The sequence below is a fragment of the Strongylocentrotus purpuratus genome, unplaced genomic scaffold, assembly GCF_000002235.5.
Source record: "Strongylocentrotus purpuratus isolate Spur 01 unplaced genomic scaffold, Spur_5.0 spur5_scaffold_7, whole genome shotgun sequence".
Taxonomy (NCBI): domain Eukaryota; kingdom Metazoa; phylum Echinodermata; class Echinoidea; order Camarodonta; family Strongylocentrotidae; genus Strongylocentrotus; species Strongylocentrotus purpuratus.
In genome coordinates, this window is record NW_022145613.1 from 6,364,528 (window position 1) to 6,391,886 (window position 27,359).

General features: G+C 37.3%; 2 protein-coding genes across 2 annotated transcripts; one reads left to right on the forward strand and one right to left on the reverse strand.

Moving 5' to 3' along the window:
* Positions 1-782: 782 nt before the first annotated feature.
* LOC115918335 lies at positions 783-9,245 on the reverse strand. The gene is made up of 4 exons (XM_030973970.1): positions 8,860-9,245; positions 6,529-6,661; positions 3,204-5,809; positions 783-2,537 (listed from the first exon to the last, which is right to left on the reverse strand). The coding sequence occupies exons 2-4, from the start codon at positions 6,656-6,658 to the stop codon at positions 2,202-2,204; spliced, it is 3,072 nt and encodes a 1,023-aa protein (XP_030829830.1). The 5' UTR covers positions 6,659-6,661; positions 8,860-9,245; the 3' UTR covers positions 783-2,201.
* Positions 9,246-11,293: 2,048 nt separating this feature from the next.
* On the forward strand, positions 11,294-26,692 carry LOC577488 (cholesterol 24-hydroxylase). Its single transcript, XM_777713.5, has 13 exons — positions 11,294-11,984; positions 14,388-14,468; positions 15,639-15,720; positions 16,700-16,860; positions 18,602-18,740; positions 19,054-19,167; positions 19,663-19,897; positions 20,744-20,816; positions 22,496-22,580; positions 23,333-23,443; positions 24,293-24,381; positions 25,258-25,330; positions 25,903-26,692. The coding sequence occupies exons 1-13, from the start codon at positions 11,839-11,841 to the stop codon at positions 26,041-26,043; spliced, it is 1,530 nt and encodes a 509-aa protein (XP_782806.3). The 5' UTR covers positions 11,294-11,838; the 3' UTR covers positions 26,044-26,692.
* The last annotated feature ends 667 nt before the right edge of the window (positions 26,693-27,359 follow it).

Consider the following 27,359-nt stretch of genomic DNA (forward strand, 5'->3'; position numbering starts at 1 on the left):
GTTATTATTATTATTATTATCATCATCATCATCATCATCAATATCGTCCTCATCATAGTAAGTAGAAGGAGTAGTAGTAAAAGTAGTTGTTGTGTATGTTGTTGTTGCTGTTTATAACGTAATTGATATGCATTTATTTCATTTTGTATTAATTTATCATATTTTGTGTTTACTTTTATTTATCTATTTGTAAATTTCATTTGTTATTTTGTTTAATTGTATTCATTCATTCTTTCTTTTAGGCCTATATACAAATCTGTTTTTTATTTTTTGTGTGTGAATACTACATGCATTTACAAAAAAAAAAATTCGGGGGGGGGGGTGGTATTATTTTATAGATTTAATTATTTGTTTAGTCATTTATTTTTATTTTTATTAAATTCTTCTTCTTCTTTGTTTGTTTGTTGTTGTTGTTGTGTGTGTGTGCTTTTTGTTTGGGGGGGGGGGGAGGAGGTGGGGGGGGGGGGGGTTATTATCGGCATAAGGCCATCATCAATGTATAAACTGAATGCATACACCTAACTAAAATGGGTATTTTACATGGGACTTTATCTTCAGTAACTTAATTTCTGTCGGTAAAAATAGGAGATTCGGGGTTGTCGGCGGGGTGGGGTACTTGATCCTCCCCAGCCAAACCCAATCAGGCATACCATATAGTACACACATGAAATACGAGAGCAGAACCCCCCCCCCCTTCCCCAACCACCTTCGAAAAGAACCCTGCATCCTACACGGCTTCTCTTTCCTATCATATAATATCAACCTTTCATATCAAACAAAGATTTAATAAGATCAAAGTGGCATTTATTCTCACGAAACATGATACATGTATTTTCCATCAACACTATTGTACCATATACTAGTAGGACTACAATTCATGTAATATTATACGTTAACAAATTCCTATAACACAACACAAGTGTTAAGTGTACACGTTACATTGTCGACGTTTTGTTCAAGGAGTGAATGATTTTTTAAATTTTACTTTTACAATCTTAATCACCTTAAAATCTTACGTCAACATTGAATTGCGTCAAAACACACTTCATTCGACTTTAATAATTAAATTCAAATCATTTATTTATTCATCGTCATATAAAAAAAATACACTTTGAAGGTCAAGTCAAACAAATATTTATAACGTATATGAAACCTAGTGCGAATCCGTAATCACAGATTTCATTAAACTGAAATCATATTATTGAGGATCATTAATAGGCCTAACACAAATTTGCCTGGGACATGAAGTTTCATACTTTGTTCATACTTCGTATTCCTTATATTGGATGATACCCTATTTAAAGGAGTGACCCAATATTGCAACCTGTTGTACTATATAAGACTGTTTGTTTAATTGTTTTACTGTATTTACTTTCCTCGGTGCAACTGACATGTAATCTACATTTCTTTAAGAACATCAATTATAACACACAAATATGTACAAGGTTGCAGATGTGACAATATAAGCTCACATTTTTTCAACTTTATCTACATTTTTTGATAATTGTAGTCGAAAATATTATAATTGCTCGAGTATGATACCATGATGTGAAATGGGTTATGGAAAATAAATTAAGGGTGAGGGATCCCCCTTGTTTTTTTAATGGGGGGGGGGGGGGTCAAGTGGCAAATCAAACATCTTCATTTTAGGGGAGCTGGCGCGTGTAAAATGGATCTCAAGTAATGCCATACTATCTCCGACCTGTTCCTTTTTGTTCTCTTTTTTTTGCAATATTTGTATTCGCACACTTAAAGGCAATCAACAATTAACAAACCATAACAGGTAATTTCTAGAATAAATGAACAAACAAACATGAACATGATGACATCTAAATTCTCAGAGTGATCGATTCACAAATAGGCGGAGTAGAAAAAGGCTTAAATGGTATCAAGGGTAACACTACACTTGCTCTCATGGTAGATAAAAGAATAAGATTTTTTTTATTCATTGAATTTTTTCTCAAAACTCCAATAATCTTTTGTACATGACATATAAGGTGGGGTAAAGTTATCGATATATTCATGGATACGATCTCAGATTTCGTGTCTCAGGTGTCGTGGTGACGAAGCCATTAAATTAAAATGTCTGAAATATGGCAACCGTAAAAGCTGTACAGTTTTTGCTCGACGTCGCAACTATAGTGGATGATAGTCTGTCAATATTCCGTTTGCAGACAACCCTGTCAACTCAGTGTGACTATTTACACCTTTGACACGTCTGATGAATTCCAAGTTGTGAATTGGTTGGATATTCTGTGATCCGTTGCCGTCGATACTGTTCCTGCCACCAGCGTCAACGTCGTTGATTTGCCGCTGCTGCGATGGCCTTTCCCGTGCTTCCTAAGCGCTCCACCTCGTCTCCTGTAGCACAGTACGCCGGTCCAGAGATGTAAGACTCGTTTATTGGCCATGAAAGCCAGGAAGATGTAGACGCCCTGGAGAGAGTTGAGGATGATGAAGACATACCACAGGGCTGACACGCCGGCAAAGGCTGCTACGAACCCGAACAGCCAGGTGAAACCCAACAATGTTGAAATCTATAGAGCAGAAAGAGAGAGAGGGGGGGAGAGAGATAAAGAGAGAGAGGGGGAGAGAGAGAGAGGGAGAGAGAGGGGGAGAGAGCGAGAGAGAGCGAGAGAGAGAGAGAGAGAGAGAGAGATAGAGATAGGGGAAGGGGGGGGGGGGGCGAGAGAGAGAGAAATATAGATATGTCAAATACTTGTAGTTCCCAAGAGAAGGTGATACGTTATATCGAGACTAAAGACTAAACCCCCTTTCAAGCATGAAGTGGTAATTCGCCTCAAAACAAAGCAAAAAACGTTAAAAAAAACAAAACACGCGTCTTAGTTGTACATCATGTCCGTTGTAAACTAAATGCCATTCCAGATAATTAAGCCATACGTTAGTAACTCAGTATAATCTAATAAAATATGTGGACTGTTCATTTTGCAATCATTTGTCCGTAATATGTCACCCTCACCCTCACAGGGCGAGTCAAAGACCACAGCAGCTACTGATGCAGCCCTACGTCATTCGGGAAACGAAGTTTCGTGTGCAACATAAAGTAAGAGAAAAAGTCAGACTAATGGAAAGGTTCAATTATACATAATGAAATCACAGGACCTTTCTTTTTTTCTAAATTGTCTTCTCCAAACTATTTTAAAGATTGTATGCCAGGATAAAGAAATTATGGTGACTTATACCTTCCAATATATCCGTAGCTCCTTTCCCCTTTCCTTGAGGGTGCTGGCATGTCGGATGGCGCGATTTCGGACCTTGGTCACGTGTCTTATTCCGTGGACCGTGTGCGCAAATAAAATTGTGTTGACGAACAAAAAGACGGCAAGTGGGCCACCGAATGCTATTAGATTTACAGTTCTATCACCGATCCAACATAGAGTTTCACTCCCATACTGAAAGTTTATCTCATCGCCTATTGTGAAATGAATTGCAACGCATGTGCCCACGATTGCACTGGATAATGTAAAGGCGAATGCTGAATATTTCAAAAGCGATATGAGGCTGTCTGACGACACGGTGAAGTTGTTCAAACTGCCAAAAGTCCTATCCAGTTCAATCGCTAGAACGGTTGTCATGGCAAAAACTAAGAGCCAAAGAAAGTGACCCACGACTGCTACAATCATGCATGTTTCCTCATCCCCTGTTGCAAGACCATTCAGTAACTGGAAGAGTTGAGCAGCAAAGAGAGCTACACAGAGGATCATAATGAGTTTATTGCTGACGCACTGCCGGAGGACAGGGAAGGTACTGTACGTCAGAAAGGTGACGATCAGCGCAAGTAGCGACAAACACACACCAACATAGCTAAGAATAATCTGTGACTGATCATACCGAAAGAAATGTTTCACAACAGTGTCGTTCACTGTTCCATTTTGACCAGAGCCCACTGGCACACAAACTTGGATGTTGCCGTCTGATGTCAGCATATATTCATCTGGACCAATCAAATCCTCGGTCTTCCTATCTCTAAGAAAGAGCGCCTTTCCTGTAACTGTTGTGAACAATGATGCATTTCGAGTTATCAGCGGACAGGAAAGAACATTTCCTCGATCGCAGATACGAACCACTTCATTCTTATGGAAACTCTGAATGGGTAATGAATCTTGACGATCATAGCTCGCTACCAACTCCGTTTCATAGGGGTGGTACAGATCACCTGTTTCATTGTCGTAAACAAATGATGTGCCATTAAAAGTCTGAAATGAAGGGTCTAAAAGCTCCTCATGGCCGTCTTGACATTTGTGAAGTCCTTCTACTGCGATACATCTTTGTGAAATTTCAACCTTCTGAATTGAACAACCCAACGACGACTGATAAACATTCAGAAGGGATCTGTCGATGGATTCTTCAAGTTCGGCATACGTAATGGCCTTTGCGTCAACTCTGTACTCTACGGATATGTACACGTGTCCTTCTTGCGGGATATTCGTGTGGTCAGAAATGCTTCCAGAATAATTAGTGCTATTATCCAATGAAATCTTATCGTTGAAGATTAAAGAATCGTTGGACAATAGGAGGCTGGTAGCAATGCAATTCGTAAGACGGTCCAACTGATCAATATCTGACTGAAGATATGTCTCATTGAGCGCTGTCAATATCACCGCAGTCAGTGATAATTCCAAATCAGCTCCTTCGTTTCCACATGTGAGATTAAACGACGGCGAATCCCTGACACACCTGCTATCAGTGAGGGTATAACCGTCAGCACAGGTGACGGCTACACATCCATCAGATGTCAGATCGAAGACTTCACCATCGTTGCACGTCACTTGCCTTTTTACGACTATGTTCTCAGAATAGAAGATGGACACCCCGCTCTTACCCGAAAAGTCAACAATTACGGAGATCGGAATCAAGGAAACGCTGTCGGTATCTTTGTCGATGAAGCTTTCATCGTCAATTCCTAAATCAAAATCAAAGCTTCTGCCGCTGCTCTGGATGACTGGTGTGAGTGACTGTTCTGGTGAAGAGCAAATTCTTTCCAAGTACTCACTGTGTTCATTCATCGTCTGATTTGTACTTATAACGCCCTCATTGCAAAGTTGACAGTATGGATTCTTGTAGAGTCGACCTGTCGAATCATCTGTGTAGACACTACTGAATGACATGCATCCCTCTCGTAGACTCTGTGGCGCATCAGTCGGGCAACTTGCAACATAGTTATTGTTTAGACATGCGCGAAGGCTACTTTTTGGCACATCTGTTGGAGGTGAGAAACGTGGTTCACAATTTGCAGAATTAATTAGTTCCTGAAGGGTTACGTTTCTCGACTCAAGACGTGTAGCATACTCCTTTAAGCAATTGAACTCAAATTTCCATCCAGTGATACTATTATTATCGTGATTAAGCTCAATCCCATTGCAGACAGCGCAAAATACATTTCTGTAAGTAACGCCACCATGTACCATCGGTAGAAGCACCAAATCAGTGTTTGACGAAGGCTCCCTTGATGTGCACTTATATCGCACAACGTCGCCCTTCCATTTATCTGGGCATGACTGGATCATCCAGTAGGCATCTACCGCACCTGAATTCGGAGAGATGCACGCCAGATCAACTTCTTCCAAAGCGTCCACTGTCTCATAGAAACCCCTTGTGCTCTCTGCAGATTCCATCGCAGAGCAAGCACTTTCGAAATCCCCGCAACAGTCGTTGTAGAACTCACAGGCATAGTCGCAATGGCAAGGGGTTTGGTCACCTGGTACGTCTCCACACTTCACGTCGTTACATAGAGAGGTGGTGCACACCTTAAATGTATTTTCTCCGATGTTGACATCGCGAGTCGATGCTGTAATAGAAAGGGAAATAATGAGAAGGGAATGCTATATCTAGTGAGAAGAGTGCATCGATCCTTTTTCCCGTCATAATTATGAAGAAAGGACACTATGAACTTTGGTGACGTTTCACAGGAAAATCGGGACCTTTGTTTTCTTACAGATTATTTTGTTTTCATCTTTATTGATATGGTGACAAAGGGCAAGGTTGATGTAATGGGAAGACAGGGATTCACACCACACCCCCCTCCCCGACATATTCGAGCGACGCTGTATTTAAACAAAACAGGTGAAAAAAGGAGGAGGATATAGACATCAAGAGAGATGGGGAGAAGGGGAGATATACTATGAGACAAAGAGGGGTAGGGGGGGGGGGAGAGAAACAGGGGGGGAGAGAAGGGAGGAGAGAAAGAGAGATGCCGATCGAGATATACATAAAATAAACAAATTCCCGCTTGGATCAGCTGAAGTTACTTTAAAGAAGATAAATATTACAGTGGCGTATCCAGTAACAGAATATTGATTAAAAAACAAAAGCGGGGGGGGGGGGGGGGTATTGAAACTAAGCAGACCGGTATGGTACGACATATATTTTATTTCCTTAACAGAGTGTTCAAAAGGGGTAGGAGCGTACGTACGCCGTTCACATCAATGTTGGTTATGTCACTCCGACGCCAAATGAAAACAAAAAAGAAAGTGAAACTAATATGACGAATGACAGAATTGATCATACCTGACACGCATATCAAAAGCTGAAGAACTACAGAAAGCCACAGAGGTGCCATGAGGAGGAAATGAAAATAGTCCATCGTTGAATAACCTCTCCAGTGGATAGACAGTCGTCGGGGACAAACAGAAAACATCGCCTGTGAAACAAACGACAAATTAATCACAATTGTATAACATATCGACAATAAAGGCATAGTTTTTAAAATTATATCACATCCAAGAAAACCTGATGTTCAGATCAAATGGATATTTTGTTAATTACCCGAGTTTGGTAAATCGACAGATAATATCAATGTCAATCGTTTCAACGTATCACCTCATACAAGATGGTTAAACTAACATGATTGTTAAGTAACATCCGTTATCTAACTCCCCCGCCCGCCCCTTCATGACGCCAACAGTGCCCCCCCCCCCCCAACAGCCTGACACCGGCTATGCCCCAGCAGACTAGCGTACGTGTAAATATGAACATGACATTATGACGAGTAACCTAGTACGCTGATAATGGTATCACTTTTGAATTGTCCCTTAGTCTCGTAAATCGTAGGCTTTGGTAATGGTAGGCTTTGCAAAACTATCTAAATCTAAACTACCCAGATATGAAACCATTTCGATGCCCTAGTGCCCTAGTGCCCTTTGGTAAGGCAATACTTCTCATTACCAAGTACCTCGAAGAATGAAGCCGTTGGTCTCCTGGTTCCTTACGTTCAAGCATACACATGTTTTCTTAGCAGTCAGGGATTACAAACAAACCACCCAATGTACACACAACAAAACTGTCATCTAAAAGGTTTTGATTTTCCAAAGACATTGATACTCATATTGATCATAAAAATACATAATATCTCCTGTACGTGCTGTAATTAGCACTGTCTTTTTTTATCCTTCAAATTTATATTCATCCGTCGTTCATGATCAAGTTAACGCTATAGGATACTGAATAAATTGTTCGTTTTCATCAATGAACTTGATGTGTATTTTGTTGTGACTAATAAGTAATAGAATTCAAATTATATGGTATTTTCGTCGCGATTTTTAAACAACTTTTCTAAACTTAAAATGTATATGATTCGGCAAAATGTGTATTTCAATAGTACGTGTATAGTTTCTCTATTATAAAGTCATTGTTTTATTGGATTCCTCTGTGACTTCTGCACTCCCCAAAAAGATTGTTTTTCTTTCATATTTGCTTTTGGCTGCGAATGTTAATACCAAAGTCCCGTTTAGAACACACAAAGTTGTGTTTACATTCATTTTACAATATTGATCAAATATCATATATATTGCTGGGTAAATGGAAGTTGACAGCAGCAGGAAACTGCAAAATGCGGCAACACGTTGTACTTGAGACACGGTTGTCTGCGGCGTAGTTACAGAGATCATAAGGGTACAGGCAAGGTGGACAGAATTTTTTTGAATAAAAAATGGAGAGAGGCAAAGAGGAGAAAGAAATTGATATTAACAGAAGACAATGGGACCCCTTCCATAACCTCCATCTACCGATCACAAATGGCCTGGTTAATTAATTTTTTTTATGAACCCAGTAAGATCGGTGCACAAGCTTTGTCAGAGCCCCTTAAGGCTTGGCTCACACTAGATGATCATTAACGCTTTTCAGCGAGGCACATAATATAGAAAAGAAGCAAATCGAAACAAAAAGATTTTTTAAATCCCCGTGCACACAGGATTCTTGGTATTTCTAACAGAAATAGCGATAACAATCATGTACTCAAATATACAGATGCATTAATTCTCATTGAGATTCTGATAAGCTCACTTGAATATTGGACTTGTTAACTATGCAGTTGTGAGTGTCGATGCATTTTCTTCAGTGTGCTCAATGATGGAGTGCACACCAAATTAGTAAGAGAAAAGGTGTATGAAGAGGATTTAAAGAGGAAGGGAGACATATTAAGATATGGAGAGGGGTGAGAGAGAGAGAGAGAGAGAGAGAGAGAGAGAGAGAGAGAGAGAGAGAACAAAATGAAATATTAAGATATTGATTGATATCTGCCGTGCTGATTGATTGTAAAACTGATTTGTCATCAAGCATCAATTATAATTATCGAGATACATACAATTGTTATTATGCAAATATATTTAACACTGAAGTTCCATAAAACTGTGCTTTACAAGACTACCAGGGCACAATTCAATGAAATAATGAAAATTTTGCAAATATATTTTGCAAACACTGCAGCATTGACCATGTCTACTGTAGGCTACATTTCCATGTTTATCAGTTATTGTGTAAACATGATTTATTAATGCAAGGATTGAGGGGTCATGATAAGTTTTTATTATAATGAAATAACAGGTAGAAAATGTTACTTACCTCTTTACTATCACAGAGAAAGCATGAAGATTATTACTAGTACATCAGTGGGTCTCTGCATACGCGGAATTAATCGCAGTATGATAATCTTATAATCATGTAGCTCTGGGATATCACCTATGCTCACAATTGAATCACGTGTAAATATTTGTGGAGTTTTGAAATCGAGTCGTCATCACTATTGGGGCAAGGCTTCCTCAAAATAATGTCCACAGTCAATCAATGTAAATCGGTTTCAAAACAAATGACTGTGAGAACTAAGTCGGGAGACTGCAACATTTGGACAGATCAATTGTGACGTTGGCTAAACAATAGTGAGATAAAATGCGTCCGTCCCAACTTCCGGAATAAAGTCAGATCATGACATATAGGCAGTGTGTATTGTATTAGCAGCCGCGTGACGCAAAATGTAAATGATGGGAAAACTTTTGGTGATGCTGCGTGGGTTTGTGCGTGTTTGTGTGTATGTGTGTGTTGGGGGGGGGGGGTTGAAGGATAAGGTAATGGGTTTTACCTGGATAAAATTATGCAGAGTGCTGATTCAAACACTTTCTACACAGCATTATTTATCCATAAACTTCTGAAATATGTTGAAGCAACTGTCCTATGAAGCAAGGGGCAGTTGACAATTTGGCATTGCGGTAAACATCAGGAGAAGGGAACGTAGCGGTGGCGGAGTTTTATTTAATTACTGAATAGTGCTTATTGCTGAACATATATTTTTATATACATCTCTTTAGAAATCTAGCCATCTGATTGGTCGAAATTAGAGTCGTGATTTTAGCCATTCCCGCAGTAAGAAACGAACAATGCCAGTAATGGTCAATAGTTCATGAGTGAGATTAACTCAAGATTCCGGGTACCGTGAAAATAGTAACATTTTGATGAGATGCCATGGCTTACGTGTTAAAACTTACATTATGCGAGCGCGGATACCATCAGTGCTTTTTGTCTGCGATTCCCAAATGATTGTAACATTCATTCATCTTTCCAGCGAAGATGTACAGACAGTGTCTCAGATTTTTTGTGATGTTTTAACCAATCTTTACTCAAGAAAGGGATAAGGTATAATTCTTGGTAGATTTTTGGGTCAATTCGGTAATAAAAAAATTATACCGATTGCTTTAATATTCGAGGCCTGGCTAGCTGTTTCTATACTTGAGCCTATAAAAACAGTCGGGCCTCTCACAGCCAGGCGATTACGCAGGGGGTGGGGGGAATTGTAAACAAAAAATAGTACACACTACCCCTTCCCCCCCCCTTTCCCCCGTTGAGCGAGAGAAAAAATGCTCATTGCCCATCCGAGGGAAGAAATGTTTTCCACTGTTACAGAGCTTGCGTCTGTTTTATTTTTAAACATTTACACCGGCAAGCAAGAAAGGATGCCTGATGCCAGTAAGCATACGCTTGTGTAGGGTACGCCTGATTCACAAACAATACAATCAGGTAATCTCACCCACAAAACTCTTTTTTTTTGCTATTTATATCGGGTAAGAAGGATGAATTCATTCCAAGGCTTCGACAAAAATGGAGTACCCAATCCCCTAATCTGCGTTGAACGGAAAGATGGGAAGTGTTGTGAAAGCAATCGGAAGTTGTGACCGAAGCTATATATAGTCTAGAATTCATTAACCTACTCAATGTGTATAAATTAAGAGACACGCATTAAAAGATAAACAGCAGGTGAAAAAACATACGGGTACGATTTCTCGAGGGGGGCTGAGAAAATATCAACTTTGGGGAATCTAAGTTTTGCAACCAAGTGAAAACTTATGGCATTTTATAATGCTAGAAATAACACTTCATCACCAAATAGATTTAATGTCTAATTTCTCGTCCCTCCTCCTTCCTTCTGTTGGTCCGCCTCATTTCTTCTATTTTTTTTATTCGAGAGTTTGGTTCTAAAGTTGAAATATATACCGAGCTGAAGACAGTCAGACAATAAAATTATTAAAGGTAATACAAAGTTTGGGAAATTTAAAAAAATGGGTGGATAGTGATTCTTTAAAATGTTGATATATTTGGATGCCCTTAGACAATTTAGCCCCTAAAACACTTCTGCTTTCGGGAAAAGTTTAATATAAAAATTTACCGGTGCTCCCGGTAAATTATGATAAATTTCAAATAGCGCCTACGGCCGTACAATGGTAGCTGTGACCATGAAAATCTCCAAACGGGATTGACTAATTGGTCGATTTGAGTCAAGAAACATTGTTTTATAGCTTAATCAATATCTTGATCTTGAGAGGGAGGTATACAACATAAAGAGTTTATTGTTCACAATTTCATAACTTTAGACTCGATTTCAACTGCGACAACGATCACTGAATATTGTAGGATCGCATATGTTTCCAATTTGTTCATTAAATATCAATTAACATATAGCCCCTCCTCCTCTTCATCTTCGACAGATTTGAGCAAGAAAATAGGTTTAATCAGTTTTTCTTGGAATAATACCATATGATTCCTAAGTGAACTCAATAAAAATTCAACACGCGAGTTTGATTTTTAGCATTCAAATTTTCAAAAGGACATTTTTTGAAAAGTTTATCATTCCAATATTTAGGTATTCTTTTTCTCCCTTATCCTCAATGTTTTAACTGACGGAGTGCTGCCAATTGTGAGTGCTGGCTCGTCAATCCTTTTTTAGAATTGTACAGAAAATTTGTTTTGTTTAGTGGTACCCCGAATCCTCACATACCGCACGGATAAATGAATTCATACCTTAAATCAAATTGTTACCATGCATGGGGCCGACTCTCCACCTATTGTGCTATTGTCATCGTTCTTGAACAAAAGCAAAAATGTCTACGGATCAACGCAACTGGACTCGGGTGAACGGGCCGGTTATAACTCAACACACGGATCTCAGTAAGGTACATTCATACGCTCCACATACTGGCATAACATCATATTCTCAAGATATACTGAGTGAATGCTCTCTGGTCCGACTCTGCGCTGCTGGAAAGACAATCTAAAATGGAGCTGAATGCCGGGTTTAGAATATTACTCTATGCACTCTTGGTCATTACTTCGACCGTTGGTGTTGCGTTTGTGGTGTTTTCGTGGCTGTTGTACCGATTTAACAGGAAATATGGACATTTGCCTTGCCCGCGACCTACAAGGTAGGCTAATAGTTATTAATTGATAAACAAACGTACTTTAATGTTTGTTGCTGATATAGCTGCACTATGAACCAATGGATCGCTTTCTGTTTACCGTTTTGCTCAGTGTAGTGTGTTGTATAAATGGCAGGGAGTGTAGTAGGTTTTCCTTCATCTGGGAATGAGCTTAAATAATGTAAACTTATATTAGAAGCAGAATAATGATCAGCACAGGTCCCTTCCCTTTAGTAAACAGACCAGAATATGACCCGTAAAAATATATTTAAGACCTAGCTGTTATCCTATTGCCATTGTGTACATTGTATATACATGTACATTACAGCGAGAGTAGAGGGATTTCTTGAACAGAATCGTGGTACGCAGGCGGCCGGCGGTAATTCACGACGTGAAAGGTGCATATATATAACAGTAGCTAGTGTAGAAAAGATATGAGACCATATATTTTGTATTCATACTTTTTAACACGTAAACAGGGAAGTGTAACACCTCCCTAACGTAAACTAACGAACACGCACACACATGTACCCGGATATCATACATACAAAATATTGAGTACATACATACATAAACATATTTATATATTAAATATAACATGGTCATATATCATTTCTACACTACTGGTATGTACTTTTAACATTATGAATCACTGCAACGTTCTGTTAAAAAAAAACCTTTACTCTCGCTGTATATAATTATATACAGCATATAATGTATATATGTATATATGTCAATATACATGTATATGTGTGTTTGTGCACATATCTCCGCTATATATATATATATATACCGTGGGTGTGAGTGTATGAATGTGTAATGACCCTGTGACTCTGTGACCCCTTTCAAACTCTCCGTTGGCAAATCTGTAAGTTCTTGAACTTTTCGAAATCCTTCTGGCATAAAAAGCAGAAAGAATGTTTTAGCTCCTCCCTTTCCCGCCTGCACAATACTCCACTTCCCCTCCACAATACTCCACTTCCCCTCCATATCAAGATATTCTCTAGGCGCTTCTATTGAAGAGATCCGGTAACTTTGCCTCAGATTCTGAAACAAAATCCTGGATTTAGCTCATGCTCAATGATAATTATAAACCTTTAGGTCAGTCATGAACTTCATGACTTTTAAAAGCCGATCGCATGTCTGATTTTCAAGATATTTATGATTGAACATCATAACCAAATTTTGCGTTTGCCAAACGGTTTTCATAACACTACAGTCTATTGGAAAAACGAGTATGATAAAACCGGTTACTCAAGGATTTTTAATTTCCTGATCATTATATATAAAGCGCGATAAATTTAGGGCTTCAATATTACACCATATCACAGACACTTGCAGCACGTAGGGCCGTGCGTCTAAGATTTAACATTGTTAAACGATGCCTTTAAATTATGCTGTTCTACATGCGTGTGTAATTTTGTTGCTTGTCAGAGTATATGAATTTTCGGTGTAGCTACATTTGTCATGTCGTTTCATAATATGATGTTCATTCTACATGTACATGTAAGTGAATACAAGATGTAGCAACTGGAATTTTTAGTTTTTAAATTATGACAAAAATAACAAAATTGATTATAATCCCAAGCGAATCAAAATCATGTTGACGGTTTGTATTATTAAAAAAACAACGACGACAGTTTGCTTGGTATCGAATAATTTTTGACTTAAAGCGTTGAAATTACCTTCTCAGTGCACTAACACAGATATTGAATAAAATACTAAGTTTGTATAAATATATTCATGAATAAATATATAACATATATATAACAGTTTGTATAAACGAGTATATTTCATATCAGAATTTTGACGCATACAGTAATGGTGTGAAGAACTTATCACATCGAAATATTTATTCAGCTTTTAATAATGATTTATTCAAATTTGGACTTCATGGTTTGGGTTATAATGTCCAGTCACAAGTCTCAAATTAATATGGAAAGACTCATTTCATTCCCTTCAATATTCCTACAGTGTATGTAATGAGATGCTATATATATTAACATCAAATTATATCTATAAGTGAATGGTTAACTATTGATCAATTCAATTTCACTTTATTTTTTTAAAGAAATTACAATGCGGTATTCCATAGACTAATGATGCAATGCTTATAAAGTAAAGTGACACAGAGATTTGAATATTGATTAAAAAATCGCCAGAATGAAGATTTAATAAATAAGCTTATGTCAAAAATAGACAGTAACCACTTTCTATGTAGTTCAAATTGAGAAAACATTTCGAAGACAATAAAACAACATCAATTTAGTGTAAACGTTCTTGTGTAGCAGCTATTAATTAAATAGTTACTGAAATACTTCGCTGTAAAACTAAAACTTGTTAAAATAATAATGTTGGAAGAAATTATGCAATTGTTTTGAATCCTGTTTCTATTTTTTCTTAATTTAGTTTCTTCTTTGGTCACTTGTCTCACATTAATGCTGTTTCAAAGAAGATGGATATGCAAACGCTGACTCTAATGCATCAATGGTAAGTTTAAAGATGGAAAATTTAAAGATAGCAAGTTTAAAGATGATGGCCCGAATTCACAAAGGAGGTTTGTAAACAAACCTATGTTACTGTGCGTCGTATGACGAGTTTTGACGCGTTTTGACGCGTTTTAGATTTGTCTGAACCTTGGTCTGAAACGCACCGAAACGCGTCATATGACGCACATAAACCTAGGTTTGTCGACAAACCTCCTTTGTAAATTCGGGCCGATAAGTTTAACGATGGTAAGTTTATAGACGATAAGGTTAAAGATGGTAAGTTTAAACATAAATTTAAAGATATTATGTTTAAATATTGTAATTTTAAAGATAGTATGTTTAGGGGTCCGAGGATAATAGCCCCCTGAACAATCACCCCCCGACCAATTACCCAAGGGACAATTAACCCCCCGGAAAATTACCCCTTTGGACAATCAGCCCACCCCCCCCCCCCGAGGACAATTACCCCCGAAAATTCTGCTATTATTAAAACCAATTTATTATCAGGGTGTACTTCCCCTTTAATGAACGGGGGGGGGGGGGGGGGGGTAATTGTACTCGGGGAGTAAAGGGAGGTAATTGTCTTACTTGATACGCTTATGCCTAGGTCACATTTGCCGCGGCGGCCGTGCGGTCTAAAATATCTACGGCCAATAGCAATTAAAGGAACGCCGCAGCATTCCCACGGTCACATACGGAAGCGGTCACATAATTATGTTAGGGGAGCCGCACGGCGTATTTTGAATGTGTGGAGACATACAATCTACGACTGCCGTACGGCCTTTGAAGTGATGACGAACGGTCACCTTAGGGCGTCCCTGCGGCGGCCGTAGCTTTTTGACAAATACTAAGGTAGACGCAAGGAAGACGCAGAGTATACGCAATGTAGACGTACGGTAGCCGCAAGGCGCATGCAAGGCGCCCGAAGGGTGACCGTACGGCGACCGTGCGGCCAGACTGATGCTACCACTTCACCCCTGGAGTATATAAAACGCAAGGCTACCGTACGCCCGACGTACGGTCCCCATGGAACCGCTCTACGGCATGGCTACGGCGCGGCTAGGCTAATCGCTATGGCGAACCTAGATATGAAAAAAGTTATAACTCCGTTTTGTAATTGTGACAACATAAACTAATAACTATTATGAATTATTTGATATTTCTTTGAAAGGATGAGAGATCTTGGACCAGTCTACTGTATACGATTCATATTACAGCCAATGGTCATATGCTCTAACCCTCCAACAGTCAAGGTAATAAATCTATTTTTATAAACATTGCAATTTTATCATAGTCATAGGATATATTTATACTGTAATTTGGTGGAGTTAATATGGTTTAAAATTTAAAGATAAACTTGAGTTCTAATAAAAAAATAAAATTAATTCTTACAGAATCAAACGAAACTTACACTGAATGTTCAAGATTACCAATAAATGTCATCTGCCAAACAATTTTGGTAGAAAATGTATACTGACTGAGTAATGAGCATAGCAAGATAAGGAAATCAAGGTTAGTAGCCCCGAAACCATTTGTGTAGTCCCATATACATCTTTCTGTGTACAGTGCTTGTTACTTTACCAAGACTGGGCCAAATTTATTATGATTTTGATGACTCCAGAACCTTGCAGTACACACCAATACTTACATGCTACATGGTCAACTTTTTCAGATTCATTCCACACCTTTTCTTTTATAATGCAATCGCATGACCAGAACTCAACTTTATCTTTAAATGTTTTTTTAAATAGTGAAATGAAAATCAAATGTGAAATAATGATAGAAACATTATACGATTACGAGTCTAACAACAATCTACAAACTGATCGATTCTCGTCACATCGTCATACAGACGCCCCATCGACCCAAATTAACGCCCCACCGACTCCAAACCGACGCCTCTTCATATTTTACTCCATCGTCCCCCCACATTTTAAAAAGGATTGACCCCCCCCCCCTGACTCACTATAGTCATAGTTAGTTATATTTCTCTGATATTATGACTAGGTTAATTGTTTTATTGTGTTCATTTGTTTTGGTGTTTTTTGTTGGTAATGTTAGATGTATCTTTTATGACATTGTCTATATGGATTTTGTTCATGTAGAGGGCATTCTTTTCAGGCAGTGTCAAAAGCACTGGTGAAGCCACCCTGGTAAAAGAAAGACTAAATGAATAGAATATAAAGGTTAATAATATTCATTATTATTATAATTAATTTCTTTAAACATCAGAAAGTTTGCCTGGACAGCCGCCATCTCAAGCCTCGTGCCTTGTATGATTTCTTCTACTCTGTGTTTGGTCAGAGATTTTTGGGATTGGGGCTCGTCTCACAAGTTAACCACGAGAAGTGGCATACTCGCCGAGCATTGCTAAACCCTGCCTTCAACCGCAAGTGAGTAATTCCAAGTTCATAAATCAGGGCCCTATTTCACAAAGTTTGTTTTCAATAGCAAGTGTCAATCACTGTTAAAAGCTACTGAAATCATTGCATTTGATTGGCTGAGAGCAAATTTGTCACAGAATTTAAGCATCTTCTACTGATAAGAAATTTTATGAAACGGGTCCAGAAGTTCATTATTTTGTGTTTTGTGTTAGGTGTTCAATGTTTTACTAACATGTGTGAAGTAGTGCAATTTTTTAAACTCAATATTTATCTCAATTTACAGGCAGGAGACACCTATTACTTGAATCAACACGTATAAGTTAACTTACAGTACTTCATGTGTGTCATATAATTGGGCAGCAACAAGTTAAAAAGGGTGAAGAAAATGGAGATAAAAGAAGTAAAGTTAAACGTTGAAGAGAGAATGGAGAAGATGAAAATCAAGAAGGAAAAAGCGAGAAAAAAAAATCAAGAAACAAAAAGAGAGAGGAAAAGAAGACGATGAATGAAAATATAAATAGTAGTCGAGTATTAGTAGTAGTAGAAGTAGTAGTAGTGGTGGTGGTAGTGTCAGTCGTAAACTTAGTCGCATAAGCAGCAGTAGTAGTAGAAGTCTTAGTCGTAGTTGTAGTAGAAGAAGCAGCAGCATCAGTCGTAATCGTTATCGTAGTAGCAGTCGTAATAGTAGGAGTAGTAATAGTTTGTTTAATTATGTCTTACATTGTACTACCCTTATATAACTTTTATTACTTTAATATGCATTGTATTGGATATTAACGACAGTATATCCTATATGTTTCAATTCATACCTGTGTATCAAGCTTACGTAACCACGCTTTTAGGTTTTTAATTTTTTTTATTGTAATTCTATTATTGAAAAATTATGCCCTGAAGTATGTTTAACTTTAATTTATGGGCATTTTACCTTCTTTCTTGAATCACTTGATGGTCGTATGCCCACAATTATACAATGGTCACATAAATGAGCCAGGAGTGTCATTTTTGACAGACATGATGCATTATAAATGTTCAATATTATCATTATTATTATTATTAGTAGTAGTAGTAGTAGTAGTAGTAGTAGTAGTAGAAGTAGTAGTCGAATGCGTAGTTATATTAGTATTGTTAATAATAATAAGACTACTAGCAGCAGTAGTAGTAGTAAAAGTAGCAGTAGTAGGCCTACAAGTTGTTATAGTTGTAGTCGTAGATTTAGTAGTAAAAGCAGTAGTAGTTATAAAGGTAGTAGTGGTAGTAATATAAGTAGTAGTGGTAGTAATAGTAGAAAAAGCAGTAGTAGTAGTAGTAGAAGTAGTAGTAGTAGTAATAGAAGTAGTAGTAGTAGTAGTAGTAGTAGTAGTAGTAATAGAAGTAGTAGTAGTAGTAGTAGTAGTAGTAGTAGTAGTAGTTGTAGTAGTAGTAGTAGAAGTAGAAGTAGTAGTAGTAATAGTAATAGTAGTAGTATTAATAGTAATAGTATTAGTAGTAGTAGTAGTAGAGAAGAAGAAGAGGAAGACGTAGAAGAAAAAGAAGGAAAAAGATAAAGCTGAAGAAAAAGAAAAAGGAGAAGAAGAGGATGTGACAGTGCTGCTGCTACTGATGATGATGATGATGATGATGATGATGATGATGATGATGATGATAGTGATGACGTTAGTGATGGTAATGTTGTCGAAGGAGAAAGAAGAGGATGAACAGAAGGGTGAACAGAAAAAAAATTAGTTAACGCTTCCAAATATATTCCTATCAGGTATCTAATGCAAATGATGGACCATTTCGACGAGAGTGCGACCCGTCTTCGAGATCATCTCATGCCCCTAGCCGACGACAAAACGCTTGTTAGAATGTTGGAGCATTTCAATAATGTCACTCTGGATGTCATTGCAAAGGTAACACTGTTTCCCTCCCCTTTCTTATCAACCACACCCACTCTCTATTCTCGCTTCCCCCCCCCCCTCTCTCTCTCTCTCCCTCTCCCCCCACTCTCTCTCTCTCTCTCTCTCCCACTCTGTCTCTCTCTCTCTCTCCCTTCATTGTCTCTCGGATCATTGAAAGAAGGCTAACCTTCCTTGATACAACTGCATAATACGACGAATTTATTGTATGCATATGAGTTCATATTTCTGTTTTGTTATCATTGATAATACACATAACGTTAATGATCCTGTTCCCATTTTCTCATATTAATTCTCTTTGCTAAAGGTCGGCTTTGACATGGATATTAACGCCGTCGAAAATTCTGACTGTCCCTTTCCGTCGGCGATTGCGCTAGCACTTCAAGGCATGGACGCTACATTTAAGAACCCCCTCTTAATGGTATGCTTTTTCAGCAGTCTTTTCAAGGAAAATCAAAACAAATGCTATTAAAGATAGCTAAAAATCAGGGTAGCAGACTGGTGAATTTTTGAACGAAATCGTTGTATATAACCCTTTTTTTAAACTATTTTTTATTTTTTGAATTGTATTAGTTGCTGTTTATTGTATCTTTTTATTCATATAAACACATGTAAATATACATTTGAAATGTATACAAATTTTAATGACATTCGTATATAAAAACTTGTGATTTGACTTGTCTCAATAATGTTTTTTTTTAGTATTATTAAGTTTAATCAAGGCAGAATAATTACTAGGTTTGTGTCTTACTTTACTGTAATGGCATAAAAATATGATTTTTCAACAATTATGCATTTTAGTTCTGGACGAGTCTTTTCGTACTACTTTAGTCACGTAATACATTGCAAAAAAGTTATTGCACACGCCTTCACAGGCATATCACACACGTTATCATCAATATTTTACAAATTATAGGTTGATCCTCGCAGCAAAGCACGCCAATATCGCCGATCGGTGCGCGACGCCGTCAAACTGGTACGAAACATTGGCCAGGATTGCATCGAAAAGAGAAGAGAGGCAAAGAAGAAAGGCGAGGAGTTGCCGAAGGACATCCTGACATGTATTTTGCAAGCAGAGGACGATGTCGGGAATGGCGAGAAGATTGAAACGGCAGATTTGATCGACGAGTTCGGGACATTTTTCGTAGCTGGTTAGCTAGTAATACATTGATTCGTCTCTTAGTATAAAGATTCTTTCAAGGATTAGTTGTGATGATTATAATCAAGATGGAACTGGTCGAAGTAATGGAGGGTTAACATACACAAATGGGGTCAATATCACAAAGATATTTTTCTTCATATTATATAGACATAGCCTATGCGTAAAAATTAAATTAAATTCTTTCCTTATGTATAACATACAAGGCACATCAATGCACATTGGCGTAGCTATGTTTTTGTTTCATGTTGGGGAGGAAGGTAGGGACAGCCCACCATGAGAATTCACCATCAAATTGAACAAAATTGATAAACCAGTACCTAAGCTAAACAAATTAACCAATGTACAGTTGAATCTCGTTTATATTGCAAACTCATTTTGACCAAGCAAAATTACTTCATTGTATGAGGGCTAAAAATAATAATATGAACACAAAATCAAAAGTGCGACCGTAATAATTCCCTTGTTATAAGGAGTATGTTAAAACATTGTTCTTTCTATAAAAAAAGGTTCCACTTTCCTTATTTCACTTTTCCGATGGAATGTTAGAATCACAAACTTCCAAATATATTTTCGGGGAAGAGGACATTTGGCCCCCTCATGACACTGGTGATACCCTTTTCCCCTCTCCAAAGGTCCAAAGGGCATGGATGCTGAATGGCTACACTTATGGGGGTCGATACTTCTGAAAAGACTGGTACAATAGCCCCAAACAAACAGGGAGTCTTTATAACCTCATATATGAATGTCATGTAGGCTATTAAACATCCCCTTTGTCATAATAATTTGATACGTAATATGGTTATAACCTTGAACTTTATTGTTGTTCAATACAAAGGTCAAGAAACAACGAGCAATCTCCTTGCATTTACCTTACTGGAGATTGGAAGACACAAAGACGTGGCTAAGAGGTAAATAACAACCTACAATTGTATTTTATAATCTGCATGGAAACAAACACGATTGCGAAGACTTTCATTAAATAAAACTGAGGCCATTTCAATAGCCTCGTGTGTCACCTACTGGAAGGCGCGAACATGACAATATTAGGGACTTTTAGATTGAGTGGACGAGAATTCGACGAACGCCGACTGGTCATGCGTGTCAACGTACTCAACTGCCCATGTTGACTACAAGAAATCTTTTAGATTGCACTCGGCGATATACATGCATGCAGGAAGTAACACTATGAACATGACGAACAAAGAAAGAGGACAAAATATACAGTTCCATATTCTACCCTCAACAATTGCTGTGGTAGAACATCCCTTCACTGCTATTATGTAAAAATGTATAGAACAGGTGAATATGCATGTGACACCTGTTCTACACATTTTTACATAATAGCAGGGAAGGGATGTTCCTTTGTCTACCTGAGGAACTGTATATTTTATGCGCACGCGGCATATACTAGTACCGTACTAGATGTAGGAAAATCAATGTTTACGCATTCTCGATCGCCGACTGAGACGACGTGACGCATGCGCAGTGCCTTAAAATGACGTCACACGTTGAAGTCAAACCTGTCGACGTGCAAATCTAAAAGTCCCTAATATAACGTGGTACGAACATTGCATGGCCCTATGTTATCAGTGTCTGTGATATGCTTACTTGCTTACTTGCTTAAGTCGGGTCAACTGCCCGAGCTGTGATGGCCTTCCACACATTCCTGTCCAGCATGGCTGCTTTTACCTCTGACAGTTCAAGTCCCGTATCCTTCTTGAGTAGGTCTGTATAGGTAAGATGAGGTCTTCCAGGTTTCTTCTTCCCGTGATAAGAGTAAAAGCTGAGATATTGGTTCGTTGATGTTCCTACAGCTGTGATATGGTGTAATAATGAAGCCCTAAACAAAAATTGCGCTTCAAAATGATCATAAAGTGCCTCAAAAAATAAAAATCTTTGAGTGACCGGTTTTACCATACTTGTTTTCCCCAATAGACTGTGATGTAATAAAAAAAAACGTTGGGAAACGGTTTTTTGAATTTTAGAATTCCAATCATAAATAGCTTGTTAATCAGACAGGCGATCGGCTTGTAAAAGTCATGGGATTCCAGACTGACCTTAAGGTTTATAATTATGATTGCAGCATGAGCTAAATCCAGGATTTTGTTTCAGATTCTGAGGCAATGTTACCGAGTCACTTTAACTTGATTTTTTGAAAGTCTTTGCGATCACGTTTCTAGCATCGATACAAATCAATTGACCAATTATTACCAAGTATGACTGGAATAGGCAGGAGAAAATATATCTTAGCAAATCCCACGCGTCATGTTATAAAAGTTTTGTTGACGTCATTTAGAGGTACCATATGTGCAACTTTAGATTTACAGGGAATTAAAATCAGAATTTAGGGACTTTAATCATACTAATTGTGTTTTAATCACAGTGAAAATAAAATATAAAGGAGGGATAGCAAAATACAAAGAGGGAAAATAATATCGATGGAAACGAGAGCTCAATATAAACCTGGAAAGAAGCAAAAGAGAATGTAATATACAACTCAAATCCAACTGTTTTTGTATAACTTGTGTGAGTTTGCTAACCATGATAGTAATCGTTTCCTGTTATGTATTCCGTTTTTTTTTACTAGACTAAAAGATGAAGTAGACGAAGTCCTCGGAAGTAAATCGATTATTGAGCACTCGGATCTCACGAAATTGGAATACATGTCTAGGGTAGGTAGTACATAGGGCATGGCGGAGAACAACCGTTGGCTGAAGATAGTGTCTTCCTGTTGAAGAAACAAACAAAAATACATGTATAAAGAAAAAAATGATAAAAAAATGATAAATGAATCGATAAATAAATTAAGAAAATCATAGATTAATTAATTCATGAATTGGTAAACAAACAAACTAATACATAAACAAATAAATAAATATATAAAGTATTCCATTGAATAATTACTAAACCCAAATAGGAATATTTCCTAATAACTCAGTGTTTCAAGATAATCCATAAATATTGTTACGTTGCAACATTAAGATGATATGATTATGAAAATGATTATGATTTTCTTAAGTAGATAGGAGTTACTGTTTAATAAACAAACATCTAAATGCTACTTTTTCCCTTTTTACTTCTTCTACATCATTCTGTGAAGGTGAAAATCAAAAGGAAATTCATGTAAATTCATGCAGGTTGATTTTAAGAGAGCTAAGATATGTTTTATCACCCCATCGTCGTAAGTCTAAGGGTTTCCCATAGTTTATATCACCGCATGTACTGTATAATTATATATATATATATATATATATAGTCATTTATTTGTTTATATCACACAGGACCTCTGGTAGCCTGTTTGTATTTTATTCAAATACATGAGTGAAGAAATCAAGAAAGGAATACATATTTTTTTGTTAAAGGCCACGTGTCATTTCCAGTAAAATAAAATGTCCACATTTTAACATTTCATTCTTTTTCGTAGGTTTTTAAAGAAACAATGCGCCTTAACCCACCTGTAAGTGGTGCAAGCCGTGAGCTTGCTTCTGATGTTCAATCGTGTGGTTACGTCATCCCAAAGGGGGCATCTGTACTGGTAGGTATAGTCACAAAGCATTTTATTTCGGTTGCTTCTCTCTACCCAGATATTAAATAATAATAATAATAATAATAATCTGGATTTATATAACGCCTGATACGGAATACCGTCTCTAAGCGCTTTACAGATATTATAACCCCTGGTCATCGGATTCATTCACGCACAATGTGCACCATCTCCACACCCTTGGGAGCATTCCTTCCATAATTATGGTCACCGTCAGGGCATAGACAATTACTAACACCAAATTGGTGTTTAAAGCATTGAATGCTTTCGTCATCCTAACAGGTCCCCATTTCTCTCTTGGGTATCGAATGTCAAATGTAAATTAATGCCTTGCCAAGGACATTATTCAAATGGGTAACTGTTAAGATCTAGCGTATGCTCGTCAGTGACATAGCCTAAAAAATCCTCCCAAATATATTTTGAAATATACATACTTGACTATCTAATTCATTACAGATGTTATACAGCGTTACTGAGCATTATGAATTTACTTATGTTTCATGTTTACCTTCTAATACTTTGTGTGGGAAACGGATTTGCGGATGATTTGTTCCAACGGTTGAGCTCAGGTTAAAAATGGAGATAAATTTAACATTTTGAAACGGTTGGGACGACAATTCTGCCTACTTTTATTTCGTCATTAGTCAGCTGCTACGAATTCCTTCCGAAGGTCTTTTTGTAGATCAACGTCTATTTGCATTTCTAAACATTTAGTATTAGCTTTATTATATTCTTTGAAAATGCCATTCCAAGATTAACATAACGTAAGATTAATTGTATCTTATGACTTTGGAAAGCTATTTTGTTTTAAATTCTTATGACATGACTTTCTCGATGCAGTTCTTGTCCTACCTGACGTCACGATTGGAAGAGTATTTCGATGATCCTCTTCTATTCAATCCTGATCGATTTATTCCAACTGATGAAACGTGAGTATATTGACTATCATGACCTTATAAGCTCACATGAGCCACTCGAATTCTTTGTAAGTACGGCCCTAGTTTGATAATGCGTGTGCATGTATGAGCTTCATTTAAGAAAAAGAAATGCTACCGATTACACTAATGTTAATTCGAATTAATCAGGGTAGGTTTTGCCAGATTTCGTTTTACCCCCGTCGCCCTTGGAATAGTACAGTCAAACCTGATTTAGCGATCACTTATCTATAAAGACCATATATTTATTTCCCTTGAATATGGTTCCTCATTGAAACCATTGAGTCCAACCGTTAAGGAGGCATGCACTAGAACAATTGGGGGCACCTGTTTAACTCGGAAATAAATTAGGGGGAGATATGTGGGGGGGGGGGTGGTCCAGGTTTCTTCTTTTATTGTCCTTTGCCCCTTCTCATTTTCCCTTTCTCTTTTTTCTCCCCCTTCTTCCCTTTAGTCTTATTCATTTGATGGTGGAAGGGGTGCAATTTTCCCCATGTTCCCTGTAATTACGCAAATGTATTCGTATCTCCATCAGCTTTATTCAGCGTTCACAGATAATAAGTAAAGTTGCAAACACCCATTAAATACTAATTATCATTATTTTATATTTATTCTTCTTCTTATTATTATTATCATCATCATCATCATTATCATCATTATCATTGTTATTATTATTATTATTATTATTATTATATATTATTATTATTATTATTATTATTATTATTATTATTATTATTATTATTATTATTAATATTATCATTATTGTTATCACCATCATCGTCGTCATCATTATTATTATCATAATTCATTCTTCTCATAACTAACGATACATTATACGTGGAAGATCATATTTGTATAATATCTTTTCAGGCCGAGGCACTTCTTTGCATACTTTCCCTTTGCAATTGGGCAACGGAACTGTATCGGACAGCAATTAGCTCTAGTAAGTCTTCCCCCCCCCCCTCTCTCTCTCTCTCTACATACTAGTCAAATGGCAATATAGTATTAAATATCACAAGTCATTAATCTTCTTCAGTATCATAACAAACAAACATTTAAAGTCGTTTATGTTTTATAAATTTACTCGTCAAGTGTTTAGTGCAAACAATGTACTGTTACTTTTGCTAGTATTAAGCAACAGTTATTATTTTTATAACTATGATATTTTTTAAAGTAGTTTTACTTCGTAACTTCAACTCGTACTACTTTTACTACTAATACTACTACCACTACTACTAATTATAATATCAATACTGCTGTTGTTGCTACTACTAGTCTACCACTGCTACTAAAAGGTAAACTAGTACTACTACTATTAATACTACTACTACTACTACTACTCCTACTTCTACTACTCATACTACTACTACTACTACTACTTTACTGTTACTACTACTACTATTACTGCTGCTGTTGTTAATTCTAATACTACTACTACTACTACTACTACTACATTATTACTACTTCTACTGCTCTAAACCCTTCGCTATTGACTAACTGTTTTTGATTTTGCAGATTGAAGCAAAGGTGATATTGGCAAAACTGTTGCAGAGTTTCGACTTTAGACTGGAGCAATCTCAGCGTCATATCATTGTGAGTCAGGTCACCAACAAACCGATTGATGGATGCAAGAATTACATCAGCCTCAGGGACTAAAGACTGAGTGTATCAACCTTTCCAACCACATGGCGGAGTGAAATGGCACCGTATGGACAGCACAGTGTCGTCTTCCAAACCAAGGCGTCATGTCTGATAGACGCTGGGCGACTAAACGCCAGAGCGAGTGGCCCAGCCAAGTGGCCTTTAGTAATCTGGTTTGGATTTCTTATGTTAACCCTTGTTTCCGACTGGAATTCTCTGGAAAGTCCAATTATCTCACTTACAATTGTTAGCTCGAGTCATCAAATGCTTCCTATTTTATTGTAATTTTGCATGTAAAATAGATTTGGATGTGATATTTTGTATTGATCATTTATATGTTCATCTTATACGCAAAACCAGTTTACGTCTTTTACCTTTTCATAATGAACGTATAACTAACGAAATCAACTGGGAAATGGCCATTGTGATTGGTCAATGAATCCAACATATAGCTCCGTTTAGTCTCATTTGACAACGCCCCCCTATCGTCGGAGTCGGCAGCCTAACATGTAAGCCAATGGAATTTTACCCCCAAAATCGCTAAAAATTCATTTTTTGTTTAAACGAAAAGCACATCCACCCGACGTACGTTATCACTAGCTCTTTCATTGGGACCATCATGTCCCATTGACTTTTGAAAGTTCACCCACCGTAATTTGATAAAAATAGGTTGCAAGCTCGCCGTTGCCTATATAACACATGTGAAACAAGTCGAACTTTGGACTCAGTTTGCCAAGCGATTGTAAGATTATAGGTCAAGCACACAAAGGATAAGAAGCATGAATTTTCACATATCACTTCTGCTTAGTTCATTATGTCCATTTCATCCAACCCCCCCCCCCCCCCGTAATTTTTCCATTTAGTAAAATCAAACATTTTGCCGAGGTAAGCAAAAACATGAATATTCATGATCACCATGGACTATTCGATCATTTACAGAGGGGTGCAATTGTGAACCACATCAAACTCCCCTACTTTAAGTCAAGTATTTCATTGTATAATGTAGTTTGGTAGGTTTATTTTAATAACGGTTTAATTATCAGATATTAATGATAGTTTAAAGATATGGAAAATGTTCTTTTTTTTATATTTAGCAAAGCAATCTCACATACAAAGTCACTACCAAGTGTCGTCTAATCCGCCGATTGTCGTCTGCTATATACGTCCAGCCAGCGAAAATGAGACAACCGGAGCAATATGAGTCATGAATAATTCATGCAGAGCATTTAATAAAACCATCCATTACAGGTCAAGAACGTGAATGTTTTTGTAAATATTTCATTACGTTATCTATTTAATCAAATGATATATAAATGTCATTTGATTTTTAT

Coding starts and splice junctions, on each gene's coding strand:
- LOC115918335 (XM_030973970.1), bottom strand. CDS start 6,658: ATGTTTTCTGTTTGTCCCCGACGACTGTCTATCCACTGGAGAGGTTAT. Junction 5,810..6,528: donor GCTTTTGATATGCGTGTCAG/GTATGATCAATT, acceptor TTTCTATTACAG/CATCGACTCGCGATGTCAAC. Junction 2,538..3,203: donor AGCTACGGATATATTGGAAG/GTATAAGTCACC, acceptor TCTGCTCTATAG/ATTTCAACATTGTTGGGTTT.
- LOC577488 (XM_777713.5), top strand. CDS start 11,839: ATGGAGCTGAATGCCGGGTTTAGAATATTACTCTATGCACTCTTGGTC. Junction 15,721..16,699: donor CTAACCCTCCAACAGTCAAG/GTAATAAATCTA, acceptor TTTAAACATCAG/AAAGTTTGCCTGGACAGCCG. Junction 16,861..18,601: donor AACCCTGCCTTCAACCGCAA/GTGAGTAATTCC, acceptor TATTCCTATCAG/GTATCTAATGCAAATGATGG.